The following is a 15,093-nucleotide window of genomic DNA, read 5'->3' on the forward strand; positions in this document are numbered from 1 at the left end:
AGTCTAATTAGAATCACCATACTTTTTTCAAGTTGGGGCTAATTGAATTCGAAATGGTTTTAAAATTGGTTTTCATTTACAAGTTTACAAGGTAAAAACTTGTAGTACGTGATTGTTTCGAATCTGTTTGACTGGTGTGTGTCATCGGGTCGATTGAAAAGTTAACAAACTTATGTACCGAGATATTCGTCAGGTACAAACAGAGGTTTAAATGACATTTTTACCTACCTTAAGATTTGGTCACATGGCCTAGAAGGAAGTTAAAAGTTGAATTTTAGACTCCTGATTATGTTAATCGGATTTATTTAATGTAACAAATTCATATAAATTATATTTAAATCCACCTAAATGTGAAGTATTTCTACTTTCCATCTGAAAATGTGTGATGTCGTACTCAATAGTCACTTATATCTCATCCGGAAGGGACAATTACAAGTGTACTAAAAAGGACGTAGATTAAACTGTATATATGATGCGGTCTGAAACTTTGATACAGAATAGTTTCTGATTTTTTTTGGATTATCACTAAAATATATCCTGTATATAGAGTTTCATTTATAACAACACAAAATGGACGAGGTAAGGATTTGAGTTTATTTTATTGTATATATCTGAACAACAATATCATAACACGGAAGTTGTACAGTTTTACAATAGATAAGACGTGAAATTTGAGAGCTATAGCTTATTTATGAATAAATGTCAGACAACGACACTAATGCGACATTATTAAATCATTTCCTAGAGCATGTATAAATTAGGAAAAAACTTATCATGGTGAGAACTGATGAAAAGTATTATAATCATTGTATTACTTTCTCCAGTCATCATAGAGTTTAAAACAGAAACAAACCAGGCATTGTTAAACTTTCTCTCAATGTGGTTTGCTCTATATTTAGAAGCACATTTTCAATGTTTTAATTTTATTGTCATAAAAGTTGGCGAAAATGCCAAGAGGGACAATACATACGAGTCTATGAAAGACAGCATACACCGTGACCAAAAGAAAAATGAAAAACAAACAAACAAACAAAAATCCTCGAACAACTAAAAAGAAAACTTAAGTTTGAAAAACACGTTCCCCATCGAAAATCCGTCGCTGAACTCAGGTGACCCGAAAAAGTAGAGCAGTTCCAAGGTTACTAGTAGCACCCGTGTTGCTCATGGTACAAAACCGGTGGTAGTTCGCATTCGATGTTGTCATATACAAGGAAATGACAGAGTTGTGGCTACGAAAAATAAAACATATAATATCCATGGTAATCTTTGACTCAATTATTCCATGACGATCAACCAAATAATGATGGAGTCTACGGCTTTCGAATATAAGAATAAGAAGATGTAGTATGATTGCCAATATGACAACTTTCCACCAGAGACCAAATGACGTAGAAGTTAACAACAATAGGTCACCGCACGGCCTTCAAAGACTGCTTTAGCCTTACCATTAAGATCCATTGATTCAATAGCGTCAATGTAAGCAGCAATCTTCTAAGGAAATCAGGACAGGAAACACAAGTTCTTGATTAGTGTATCAACTCAAAAGATATTTGATGCAGATGCTGCTGGGCTACATAAAACGTAATGTTTCTTCATGAACTAACACGTTAAAAATCCGTCGCAGTGTGTCGTTCTAGTACAAAGCAGGGTTCCTATTCATATCACCTTAATATGTTCTGGTCCAGAATATGAATTTAATTTGCTACGAAGTGTTAACGGTCATCTATCAATATCCTGATCCAATCAGACGGGACTGTGTATCTATACATCCCAATCATCATCCTGATCCAATCAGACGGGACTGTGTATCTATACATCCAAATCATCATCCTGATACAATCAGACGGGACTGTGTATCTATACATCCCAATCATCATCTGTCTTACTGTCGGACGGGAAAGGTCTATTTAACCATATGTATATACCCCATACGTCATTAGTGTTATGTATGTATGAAATCTAAATTTTAACAGTAAATGTATACACTATCAAACTGGCTCCTGTTTATATATAAGTATTCGTGACCGTCAAGATTTAACTGAATTCATTGTGATCTTAATGATTTAATTTAGTTTAGTATGAATTTAATGTGAAACGAATTATTTTTTTGTGAGGAAGAGCTCTGCTTTAAATAAAAAATGTCCTCATAATTTGTCATCCGCTGTTTTTTTTTTTTCAACTAGAAGTTCATACGGTTGTACTAGTTTACTAAATAATGTGGATCACAGAAGTTTTCATATGGATCTAGTGGACTTATGTGTAAATAATTTATGTAATAACTTCCTCATACATTAACATAGGAGTGACTGATGTCTGTTGCAACTAAAATAAGAACTTCATCTTTACTTAAGACCTACATAAAGAGATACACGTATCAAGCACTAGACATTTCAATGGTCCCAAAAACGCTTGGGTAATGGACTCTTTTTTATTTAATATATATATAACTTTTTTCATATATATATTGGCCGGGTTGGACAAAGTCCGAAACTGGTTTATAGTATGGTGATGTTAGGAGGGCGGGATAAAGCAATTGAGTTTTGTGTAATCAACTATAATTTTTCAACCTAGATCCCTGGAACTTCACCACAAGAAGGTTGCACATATGTTGATGTTGTGAACCTGCTATTATTGATTGTTTGAGATTTTCTTCCAATTTTTGCAGACTTGGGAACTTAGTATTTTTTCAGCAAAGTTTATGAAAGAGGTTACAAGTTTTGTGTAATAGACTCCTACATTTTTCATCCCAGATCCCTGAAACTTCACAGGAAAATTGCACATATGAGCTGTGTCGAATAGAAATCGACCTTATGCAAGTGCACGTATACATGTACATGTACATAAGACTTTTTTTTAACATTGAAATATGAAATAAAAGATGAATGTTGGTTCGTTTTGTAGAGTTATTATATCAACTCAATTTTCAAACGGTTATAGCCTTTCAAATGTATTGATATTCATTTGCATAAGGTTGATTTCTATCCGGCGAAATCTATATATTGAAGTTTTGCACCTGCTATTAAGGAGTTGTTTCAGAAATTTTTGCATTTAATATTTCATATTTGAAATATTTGAAAGGATTCAGTATAGAGCATTCTCCATTGATTAAGAAACATTCTGTGCGCAACCCGGCCCTTTGAGAGTTTGATATATTTTTCAGTAAATTTTCCTTGATAATTTAACTTATTTTCTCTTATTTAATGTGTCTCTTATCCATACGATTTTACAATAACAGTATAGTTTGTACATAATGCCCCTATATTCTTATTTTCCACAAGCTTGTGGAAAAAAAAGAATATAAGAATACATGTATATATATGGATTTAGAAAAAGGGGGGGGGGGGTCCATTCCCCCAACACCTGTGAATGGTCCATCTTCACAAGAAACAATATACTAAATACGCTGCTGATTTTGTGGTGTGTACATATGGTTATGTCTTGAAACTTACCTTAAGTTTAACCTTAAAAAACACTGCTATTTTACTTAACTTTTTTTAAAACGTTCTTTTCTTCCTATTCCCATTATAAAATATAAAAAATGACCAATATCACATCTTATTTTTATTATAAATGTACCTGTTGTTATCTACAGTGCTGTATCACATTTCACTCATACACTCGTACAGGGTTTCCTCGAAAATGTTTTATTTATAGTTTAGGGATTTTGTGACAGCGTTCATCGAGTAACATTTCCGTATGTATATGTATATTTACCTATCTGACATGGTCGAATGAATCATTTCACACAAGGAAGTGTTTACTGTTGGAAATAACTAATGTATGATATTGTCAACCTTTTTGGACAACTCGTATAAAGGCAAAATTTGTAAGTATCTTTATATATCATACATTACGTAAAAATCTTCTTCAAAAATAATTTATTTCCGCCATTCAGTAATAAAACTTACGTCGACTCCTTTTCAAAGAAACCAGTAAACCGCACTAAATATTAAAGAAAGTAATATCAAACGCATGGGTAACATATTTTTGTCTTTATCAAATGTATTATGACATTTTTAATTGATGAGTTAACACTTCTATGTCAGGGAAAAATCATACATACTGTTCTAATCGTTATGGTCACTGAATCCCTTATTAATAACAATAATAATACCATTTTTTTTATATAAACAAATAATTATTAAGACTGGGGCAGGTTTACAGACATGATGATATAGTGTACATAAATATCATGTAATAAGTAATTAAGTCGGGTAAACATGTGTATGTCAACTTGTCACTGAAATGTGTTAGTACTGAACTTTGAAAAATCCAGCAAATGTAAAGAACATGAGAAATCAAATGAATAAAAATTAATATGATAAGTTGTCAAAAAATATCCCATTTGCTTTTATAAAATAAATGTTTTTAGGATTCTAAAAAAACAGAAATTAGTTTTCTCGTTCGAAATTTTTACATTTGTCATTTCGGAGCCTTTGATATATATCTTGCTATGCGGTATGGGTTTTGCTCTATGTTGAAGGCCGTACGGTGACCTATAGTTGCTAGTCTTCTACATCATTTTGTCACTGGTGGAGAGTTGTCTCATTGGCAATCATACCACATCTTCTTTTCTTTATATGGTAGAAGGTAAACTATTCCATCAAATTAACATTTCCCACATCAGTGTTTCACATCGTATTGAAAAGGAAGCTAGGATTATTTTACACCTTCCTGTTACTACTGAACAATGTTGTCTGATCAACACATTATATTGTTTGTTATACTTACTGATATAATATAACGAAAAGTTTTTGTAGTGCAAGGCAGCCATTCTTGACAGTAAAACAGTCCTCAATCAATCGTTCCACTGTCTTCATAATGTTTTATGTTAATCATTTCCCGTATTTTAAAAATTAAGGTATCCATTTGGAAAGACGCCTGAGTAGTAAACTAAATATTAAATAGAGATTCATGGATCTGCATTGCATAAATAGTAATACAGGTTTAGTCCCTTTTGGTGACGCCACCCTTATAGGTAGGGAGGTAGGGAGGGAGGAAGGGATTTTATTTTTATTCTATTTTTAGGTCAACAACATAAGTTACATGATTCAGGTAGGCTGCTTTTAAGTTGGGTAGGTAGGCAACATCAAACAATTCTAATTTTATTTTTGGCCTCAAATAGCTCCTCGTGTATTCACGTTTTCATACATCCTTGACTTTAAGATTTTAAAGTTTTTTTTAAGGTAAATCCAGTGCTTCGGACTGCCAAATTTAAAAAGCATTTTTTTATCATTTCAAAAGCACATTGTTTTAATGAAAACAAATGGAACTATTAAGTCATTTTGGGGTAGAAACTTATTTGACCAAATTTGACGTTTTCATGCAAATAAAAAAAAAACCTGAACAACTGGACAATGATTTTTTTCATTAGACAGTGCTTCGCAATTGTGCATTGTCACTATTGGAAAGATACATATTCACCATAATTTATTTACATTACTTAATATCAACAGTTCTTATGAGCATTACGACGAGCGTTACAAGCAGACCAGCAACTGATTACCTTTTAGTAGCACATGAGTTTTTAATGTGGTTCGTGTTGCTGAAAAATTAGTTAAATCAGAAAGTTTGTTGTTTTTATCATTTCGTCCTTCTTCGACATGATTTTTATACGCCCGTCAAAATTTTGACGGGACGTATTATGGTATACAAATGTCGTCTGTCCGTCTATCCGTCTGTCCGTCTGCCCGTCTGTCCGTCTGTCTGTCCGGCCGCGGTAAACATGTCGCACCGTAACTTGAGAACGACTTATCCAAATTTCATGAAACTTAACATAATTGTTTCTTATGATGGTCAAACGATTTGTATACTTTTTGGTGAAAATAAGATCACAACTTTTTGAGTTACGGGACTTAGTAACTAAAACAGGTGTGTGTTTTTTTTCACATGTCGCGCCGTATCTCAAAAACGATTTATGATTATTGCTTAAAATTTTACACACTTCTTAGTTATATTAATCTAAAGATCTGTATACTTTTGGTTTTGATTCAAAATTTTATTTTACAGATATTGAGTTTTTTGTAAAAAAAAGAGGGTTTTCGCATGTCAGAAACTATTTATGATTATTGCATAAAAATTCACACACAAGACGACGGGCGTATCATGCGCTTATGGAGCAGCTGTTTATTTTATTGTGCCACTGGTGTCTTCTCTCATTATTTTCTTTTGTACATTACTACCACTGGGTCGGTATCGCTGTGGATGAATTATTATCTAAAGAGTATCATTGGCTCAATAGCCAATATTTGGTATCGCTGTGGATGAATTATTATAAGGGTATCATTGGCTCAGTAGCCAATATTTCGGTATTGGTATGTTTACAGTTTTAAAATTATGTTAAAAAACCTAAAGATGCAATTCCTTCAAGTAAAGTAGACCTAAGTGGGTTTTTGATACTGTGATTATGCCCTTTTGGTTGGAAATCTGTATCACAAGTTCATATTCAACCCTCAACGTATTTAATAATTTTTGGGTACCTGACAAACAAATGTATTGTAAACGTCTGAAGAGATTTAACATACTTTGTGATTTTCTTATTAAAGGACCTTTTCACATATAAACAACTGTCGTCACCCAGGAATAATACTGGTCTTTGTTTATTTTTGTTCCTTTATAAGTTAATTATTGTTTTATATGAAACGTAAGCTACAAATTAAAAAGACAAAATGCCCATTTAGGGCCTAGGTGTCGTGTAAATGCGTTGAATGACATAATCATTTTATTCATTAGATAAAAAATTGAAATCAGATATTAGAGATAGAATATTTTATGACCGAAAAAAGAATGAAAAAGTTGATTCTTACACTGATATTGGAATTCAAACAGAAAAAATCTACACAATTAGTACACAAATGTCGATATTAATAACCATATCATGGTATACTCAGGATTTTTAACTTGATATTAAAAAAACCGTGTTGGAAATCCAGTTGTTCTTTACTTGTTTTTAATGTTTTATTTCAGAACTAAGCTCCAAACAGTTTTTCACATGAAAACTTTTGAATATAACAAAATTCTGTAAAAATCAAAATTGTCACAAAATCAGAACGCGCTTACGCGGAGCGCAGGTGAGCTTCCCCTATGTTACTTCACATTTTTTTTCTTCAAAATAGCCCTGTACGGTAGTCAGCTTGCATATATTGTCATATCGACTTAATATCGGTCATCTTTTCTTTCGACAGCATAGGAGGCTTGACAAGTTTGACAATTTAAGGTGGAATAAAACTACTCGAATCACCACCACTTGCCTTCCTTGTTAGTGTCCTAACAGAGACCTCTGTGTAACTTTCATCCGAATAAGCTTTTTTTTGTATTTCACATGACATGGTATGGATGAATCAAGTTGAAGCTACTAACTTAATTGAATGGAACCTCAGCAATTGTAAAAGGTGTACTCAAATGATAATTGTTTTCTAGAATTTGGTTTGCTAGTGCGATACCTTATCTTTTTGTTTCTTATTACCAGAAATTTTCTCACTTCACTTGTATTTACAGTGGCCTTAACAGTCTTTGCAATCTTTTTTTTTATTCTTTTACTTTCAACTGTTTTCCCTTTGCGTTGATGTATCTTTTTTCCCAGACTGACGGTTACTTTTCCGTATGTTTTGTTTCCAGACTGACGGTTACGTTTACGTATGTTTTTTTCCAGACTGACGGTTACGTTTACGTATGTTTTGTTTCCAGACTGACGGTTACTTTTCCGTATGTTTTTTTTCCAGACTGACGGTTACGTTTACGTATGTTTTGTTTCCAGACTGACGGTTACTTTTCCGTATGTTTTTTTCCAGACTGACGGTTACGTTTACGTATGTTTTTTTCCAGACTGACGGTTACGTTTACGTATGTTTTGTTTCCAGACTGACGGTTACTTTTCCGTATGTTTTGTTTCCAGACTGACGGTTACGTTTCCGTATGTTTTTTTTCCAGACTGACGGTTACGTTTACGTATGTTTTGTTTCCAGTTTTTTGTTTGTCTCTTTCATTTTCTTCTTGTTTGTTTGCTTTCTTCACTGTCTTTATTGTTTTCATTACCATATATTATTATTCTGGTCACTATTAACACTTATAACAATTATTCAATATTGGTATTATAGTAGCAGGTTTTTCTATATGAATTGGATTTTGGAAAACTTCACGTGCTTTTACATGTATAATTATCCTAAATTGTTTGATATACGATTTTATTTTGGCCTCAGTGAATATCAATTTTTTCAAAAGTCAATAAAACCATACATTTCCCTCACAAAGATACATGACTATTAACATATGATCCTTGTAAGTTGTTTGTACTTTTCTTTAATTCTTTCATTAGTATATTTTTATTTATTATTGCAAGACGTGTATTTGTTGGGCATGGTTCCTCTATAAAAAAAAGTTTAGTTTTTTCTCATCTGTGTCTTGTATAGCATGTAATAGTCCTTTTTTTTTTGTTCTACATTCATTTAAAGAATTGACTGTGAACTAGTATTTATTAAACAAATAATATGTCAAATCTGTGTAATTAAAACAAACAAACTCGTGGAATTAATTTTTATTGACATCAGGTCGTACGCTTAAGTGAACAGAATACGATGTTGTATAGTATTGTGTTAATATTTCATCTATTTATTCTATTGAAAGAGGAATACCACATATATCCAATGTGTCTATGAAGTTTAAGTAATGTATAAAATAAAGTATAGTTAGGGGAGTCACTGCATGTATCAAATGACTATAAAGACTGGTCAACTTATGACAGTTGAACATTACAATGAAGTCTACACCAACTAAGTACTCTAGATTTGGCAGTTGTAAAAGAAAACAAGTTGCTGAAATTGCTGTATTTGATAAATCCAAACATGTTGATTTCGTTAAATGGCTAACATAAGGGCACAAGAAGAAGACTAAACTAGCTATGCTGTCGTCGTAATAGGACAATGATATAACAAACACGAATAGGTTTAAACTAGCTATGCTGTCGTCGTAATAGGGCAATGATATAACAAACACGAATAGGTCTAAACTAGCTATGCTGTCGTCGTGATATAACAAACACGAATAGGTTTAAACTAGCTATGCTGTCGTCGTAATAGGGCAATGATATAACAAACACGAATAGGTCTAAACTAGCTATGCTGTCGTCGTAATAGGGCAATGATATAACAAACACGAATAGGTCTAAACTAGCCATGCTGTCGTCGTAATAGGGCAATGATATAACAAACACGAATAGGTCTAAACTAGCCATGCTGTCGTCGTAATACGGCAATGATATAACAAACACGAATAGGTCTAAACTAGCTATGCTGTCGTCATAATAGGGCAATGATATAACAAACACGAATAGGTCTAAACTAGCTAGGCTGTCGTCGTAATAGGGCAATGATATAACAAACACGAATAGGTCTAAACTAGCTAGGCTGTCGTCGTAATAGGGCAATGATATAACAAACACGAATAGGTCTAAACTAGCTATGCTGTCGTCGTGATATAACAAACACGAATAGGTTTAAACTAGCTATGCTGTCGTCGTAATAGGGCAATGATATAACAAACACGAATAGGTTTAAACAAGCTATGCTGTCGTCGTAATAGGGCAATGATATAACAAACACGAATAGGTTTAAACTAGCTATGCTGTTGTCGTAATAGGGCAATGATATAACAAACACGAATAGGTCTAAACTAGCTATGCTGTCGTCGTAATAGGGCAATGATATTACAAACACGAATAGGTTTAAACTAGCTATGCTGTCGTCGTAATAGGGCAATGATATAACAAACACGAATAGGTCTAAACTAGCTATGCTGTCGTCGTAATAGGGCAATGATATAACAAACACGAATAGGTTTAAACAAGCTATGCTGTCGTCGTAATAGGGCAATGATATAACAAACACGAATAGGTTTAAACTAGCTATGCTGTTGTCGTAATATGGCAATGATATAACAAACACGAATAGGTCTAAACTAGCTATGCTGTCGTCGTAATAGGGCAATGATATTACAAACACGAATAGGTTTAAACTAGCTATGCTGTCGTCGTAATAGGGCAATGATATAACAAACACGAATAGGTCTAAACTAGCTATGCTGTCGTCGTAATAGGGCAATGATATAACAAACACGAATAGGTTTAAACTAGCTATGCTGTCGTCGTAATAGGGCAATGATATAACAAACACGAATAGGTTTAAACTATAATAATAATAATAATATTTATAAGATCTTTATTTAGAGAGAGTAACTCATTTGGATTACACCAATTTTCAATAAGGCTCTCTTAATACAATAATAATTACATTAAAAATAAACAATACATATTCAATAATAATGATAAATAAAGATGTAATACAATTTAAATACAATAAACAATTATTATATATGGCATTACAGTACAAATATCATGGTAATGTTAAAAGTACATAGATTTGTAGTTATGTTTAAATTCTAATACTGTGTTTGATTTTTTAATTGAATTAGGAAGAGCATTCCATACTTTTGGTCCATTGTACGAGAAACTAGACTTATACAACTCTGTATTTGGTTTTGGAATTATAAAATTATCTGAGGACGAAAATCTCGTATTGTATTTTTGGTTTGCAGAAGCTGATAAAATAAGACTGGACATATATTCTGGATCTAAGCCATGTTTTGCCTTATACATTAGTAATGATTTATGATAATGAATTCTTTGTGTAATCGCCACAATGTTACATTCGTGAAATAATTCGCTTGAAGGTTTGGTGTAATCATGTTCGTCTAAAATTATTCTTGCTGCTCTCTTTTGCAGTTTTAGTAAACTATCTAATAGAAAGTTATTACAGTTTCCCCATATTGAACAACAATAATCTAAGTGAGGTAAAACGTAAGCGTTATAGAACATTTGTCTATGCTGTCGTCGTAATCGGGCAATGATATAAAAAACACGAATAGGTTTAAACTAGCTATGCTGTCGTCGTAATAGGGCAATGATATAACAAACACGAATAGGTTTAAACTAGCTATGCTGTCGTCGTAATAGGGCAATGATATAACAAACACGAGTAGGTTTAAACTAGCTATGCTGTCGTCGTAATAGGGCAATGATATAACAAACACGAATAGGTCTAAACTAGCTATGCTGTCGTCGTAATAGGGCAATGATATAACAAACACGAATAGGTTTAAACTAGCTATGCTGTCGTCGTAATAGGGCAATGATATAACAAACACGAATAGGTTTAAACTATAGCTAGCTATGCTGTCGTCGTAATAGGGCAATGATATAACAAACACGAATAGGTCTAAACTAGCTATGCTGTCGTCGTAATAGGGCAATGGTATAACAAACACGAATAGGTCTAAACTAGCTATGCTGTCGTCGTAATAGGGCAATGATATAACAAACACGAATAGGTTTAAACTAGCTATGCTGTCGTCGTAATAGGGCAATGATATAACAAACACGAATAGGTCTAAACTAGCTATACTGTCGTCGTAATAGGGCAATGATATAACAAACACGAATAGGTCTAAACTAGCTATGCTGTCGTCGTAACTAATAGGACAATGATATATCAAACAACAGAAACAACTAGAATGCAATAAAATGTACTCTAGATCTTTCTTGCACAAATAAAGGGAATGAGAAAGTTTTTCCACAGACATTATTTGGTAAACGGTCTGATTCACAATAGTTATTAGCTCTTCAAGTTCAAAACAAGAAAATATAGGAATGATTACTAAATCTGGCAGATCTATGACTGTTATAGGAACACCACTGTGACGTGTCACTGCAACTTAAAGAAAGTAGATATAAGAAGATGTAGTATGAGTGCCAATGAGACAACTCTCCATCCAAGTCACAATTTATAAAAGTAAACCATTATAGGTCAAAGTACGGTCTTCAACACGGAACCTTGGCTCACACCGTACAGCAAGCTATAAAGGGCCCCAAAAATTACTAGTGTATGAATAAGGTTCTTCATAAAATCATGAAAAATTCATAATATTACCCATATTATTCCAATGAAGATGAAATATTTCGAGACAGATGTATTTTTAAATCTAATGTTGTTGTTGACTGTCATACTTGATTTTGCTATTCCAATATCATATATAAAAAAATATATTAAGAGTATGTTTGTTTTTTTTTTTTTCATATATTATAGTGATGAATCGCTATTTGATAATGAAATGCATCCTTCTTCAGTTTAATAATCTATTTATATTATTTGTCAAGTTACAACATCTGTTTTCCTAGAAAATTAAACAATCTCTGACATTTAGAAGGAAGATATAATGAATTAACTCACCAAGTAATTGACACTTTATAAAATTGACCTCTTTCAACTTTTTCGATGTGACCCAAGCCAAGATATCATATTGGCTATGGAGATAGAACATTATAGAGCAGAGTACAGGAAATGAGAAAGGAGTAAAAACAGTTTAATACTGAACATAATGCTAACAAAGGAGTAAAGCTATATATGAAACATCATGGGTTTTTATAATTGCTTACATCCATTTCATTTGAACTTAGGTGGATAGTTGTCTCATGGGCAATCATACCACACCTCCTTACTTTTATAATCATACAGATAGAACATAGTTGTATTATACTGTGTACAAAATATAGGCATATTTAAAAAAAAATAGGTAATAGAACAATATAATTCTCATGCGACGTTTTACAGTTAAATATGAATTATTTTGCCACAGGACTCACCTTAAATCTAATATGCAAAATATACAGAAAGAATGAAATGTTCAAACGAAAAAAAAAAAAACGCCAACCGACTGTACTTCTATAAACTTTGAATAGAATCATGATGTAGATTTGCACATCATTGAAACAGAATTGTTTTACTCTTGGTCTATAAACACATATTTGTGCTCTATTTTGTTTGCCAATTTTTATTAAATTGCATTTTAAGTTAAATCCTGGTGAAACTGTTCAATTTCAAAGGAAATTATATTTCAATTGTACCATTGAATTAAATACAACTTTGGAGCCGGAAATGCTAAAAAAAATAAGTTAAACACAGTATTTATTTTAATTGCCAACCAAAGGTTACAGTGTTTGTATTTAAAACTTAGATATTTTGTTTATTTGATTAGGATGATGATCAAGACATATATGACGATGGAACGAGTATAACAAACAGACGTGCTGTAGGACGTATAAAGTCCATCTTTGAACCAGCCATGCAAGGACCAAAACCTTCATTACCATCTAAACCAGCAGCAAAACCACCAACACCAAAACGGTCAGACGTGGCTACAAATGGAGATGTCAATTTCCCACCTAACAATAATAATATACCAAAGAAAACCATTGGTGAGATTGCAAACAAAAATAGAGATGTAGTTTCTTCTGTGAAAAATAGTACTTCTGGGGTACAACTTAATTCAGAATTTGTGTCAAGATTCAACAGTATTAAAAACAAACCTGGAATTGACGATAAACCTAGTCCGAAGCCGCCATGGCAAAAACAAACGGATGTGGGTATAAAACCGCTAGAAAACAAAAATATACCATCACAAGGACTAGCTAGTCGTTTAAAAAAGTTTCAACAGGGTGATAGTGAAAATACTGATGGTAAAGCTGAGCCTGTGAAACCATTAATGCCGGAAAAGGTAGACATTGCAGAGAAGAAGGCTGTGATCTCTGGAATGTTTCAACCAAAATTGCCTTCTCCTGTTAAGTCTGATAGTAAACCTCCAACCACACCAATAAAACCCGAGAGTAAACTGCCTCCGCCAACTCCACGGAAACCTAGTACCACGAGTTCTACAGAACACGACAAGATTATTTCTCCAAGCAAACCAAAACCATTTTCTTTTGCCGGACCACCTCCTTCTGCCGGAGGGGATCCTCAATCTGAATTAATGCGTGCAATACAAAAACGGAAAGAAAGTATGGGACAAAAAAGTGAGAATGAACAAACAGACAGTGAACCTCAGTTGAGAAACATAAAACGAGGGAAATCTATCAAAAGAAAGTCCTTTACAAGAAATTTAGATAACAAAAAGTTTTTTCTAGTTGAAATTTCAAGTTCAGATAGTCCCAATAGACCTCCTCCTAAGCCATTGAAGATACTGGATATAAATTTGGATACTATTGTTTTAGAATACAAAAAGAACTTTAAGAAGAAATTTCTGTCTTCAGAGGAGGGTAAGTTTTCTATTTCTTCTTGTTTTTCTGTTGTAAGCAATATGTCCTTAGTTATTCAAATGAATGGATAAATGGATAAATGAACGAATATTTTATTCTCATTAACTAGAAAATCAGAAGGAAGAAAATATATGTAGAACAGTTCTTCGATTGCATGCATGTGTGAACATCTTACAAAAGAAGAAGTCAAGTTTAGAAGTGGTTTTCATCCCCGATGTGGTATGATTTCTTGCAGATCCGTTCAACTTTCCTGTCTCAATCGTCAAGCTATGACTTTCACACTTAAATCTACACTGATATATCTGCTATAATACCGAAGGAACAAATTTGCCGCATTTTTGGGAAAAAGATGTGGTATGATTGCCATTGAGACAACTCTCCACCAGAGACCAAATGACGTAGAAGTTAGCAACTAATATATTGGTCATCGTACGGACTTCAACAATAAGCAAAACCCATACCGCATAACAAGCCAATGCCCCGAATGACAAATTTAAAACAATTGAAACGAAAAAAATAAATACGGCTTGATGTATGTACAAAACAATAAACAAAAAACGATGTAATAGACGGCAACAAACGGCATGCACTGAATTACAGGTTGTCTGCATATTGATATTGTAAAATCTATAAAAGATATTGTGTCGAGCAGCTGATTTTTTACAATATGAATATGCAGAGTGATACACACAGACAAGTGGGAACACCGATAAAAACTATTATATATGAGAAAATATCCTGCTTTAGTTGGTCTTTGAGTCGCAAATTCAACATTTTAAACACATGTATCTGGAACCTGTATATATCAAATTACAAACAAGTCTAAATTGAAAACTAAGTTCAAACCTATGATTGGGTTGGATAAAAAGCGCTATTTTTATACCAGGAAATTTGTTTTGCATGCACACGTATAAAAATTGCGGTTTTTATCCAACGTAATCATAGGTTTGAAC

At 33.0% G+C, this 15,093-nt stretch overlaps 1 protein-coding gene across 20 annotated transcripts in view; it reads left to right on the forward strand.

Moving 5' to 3' along the window:
- The first annotated feature begins 236 nt into the window (after positions 1-236).
- LOC127727114 (FYN-binding protein 1-like) overlaps positions 237-15,093 on the forward strand; it is a 36,169-nt gene continuing 21,312 nt past the window's right edge. For 10 of the 20 annotated variants that reach the window (XM_052234534.1, XM_052234536.1, XM_052234535.1 and 7 more), the window contains exons 1-2: positions 237-579; positions 13,084-14,140. In XM_052234534.1, the coding sequence (XP_052090494.1) occupies positions 571-579; positions 13,084-14,140 (1,066 nt within the window). In that variant the 5' untranslated portion in view covers positions 237-570. Of the gene's footprint in view, positions 580-3,692; positions 3,827-13,083; positions 14,141-15,093 lie in introns of those variants that run through there. The other 10 variants (XR_007993780.1, XR_007993779.1, XM_052234529.1 and 7 more) reach the window with 2 other exon arrangements.

The sequence above is a fragment of the Mytilus californianus genome, unplaced genomic scaffold (assembly GCF_021869535.1).
Source record: "Mytilus californianus isolate M0D057914Y unplaced genomic scaffold, xbMytCali1.0.p SCAF_19, whole genome shotgun sequence".
Classification (NCBI taxonomy): domain Eukaryota; kingdom Metazoa; phylum Mollusca; class Bivalvia; order Mytilida; family Mytilidae; genus Mytilus; species Mytilus californianus.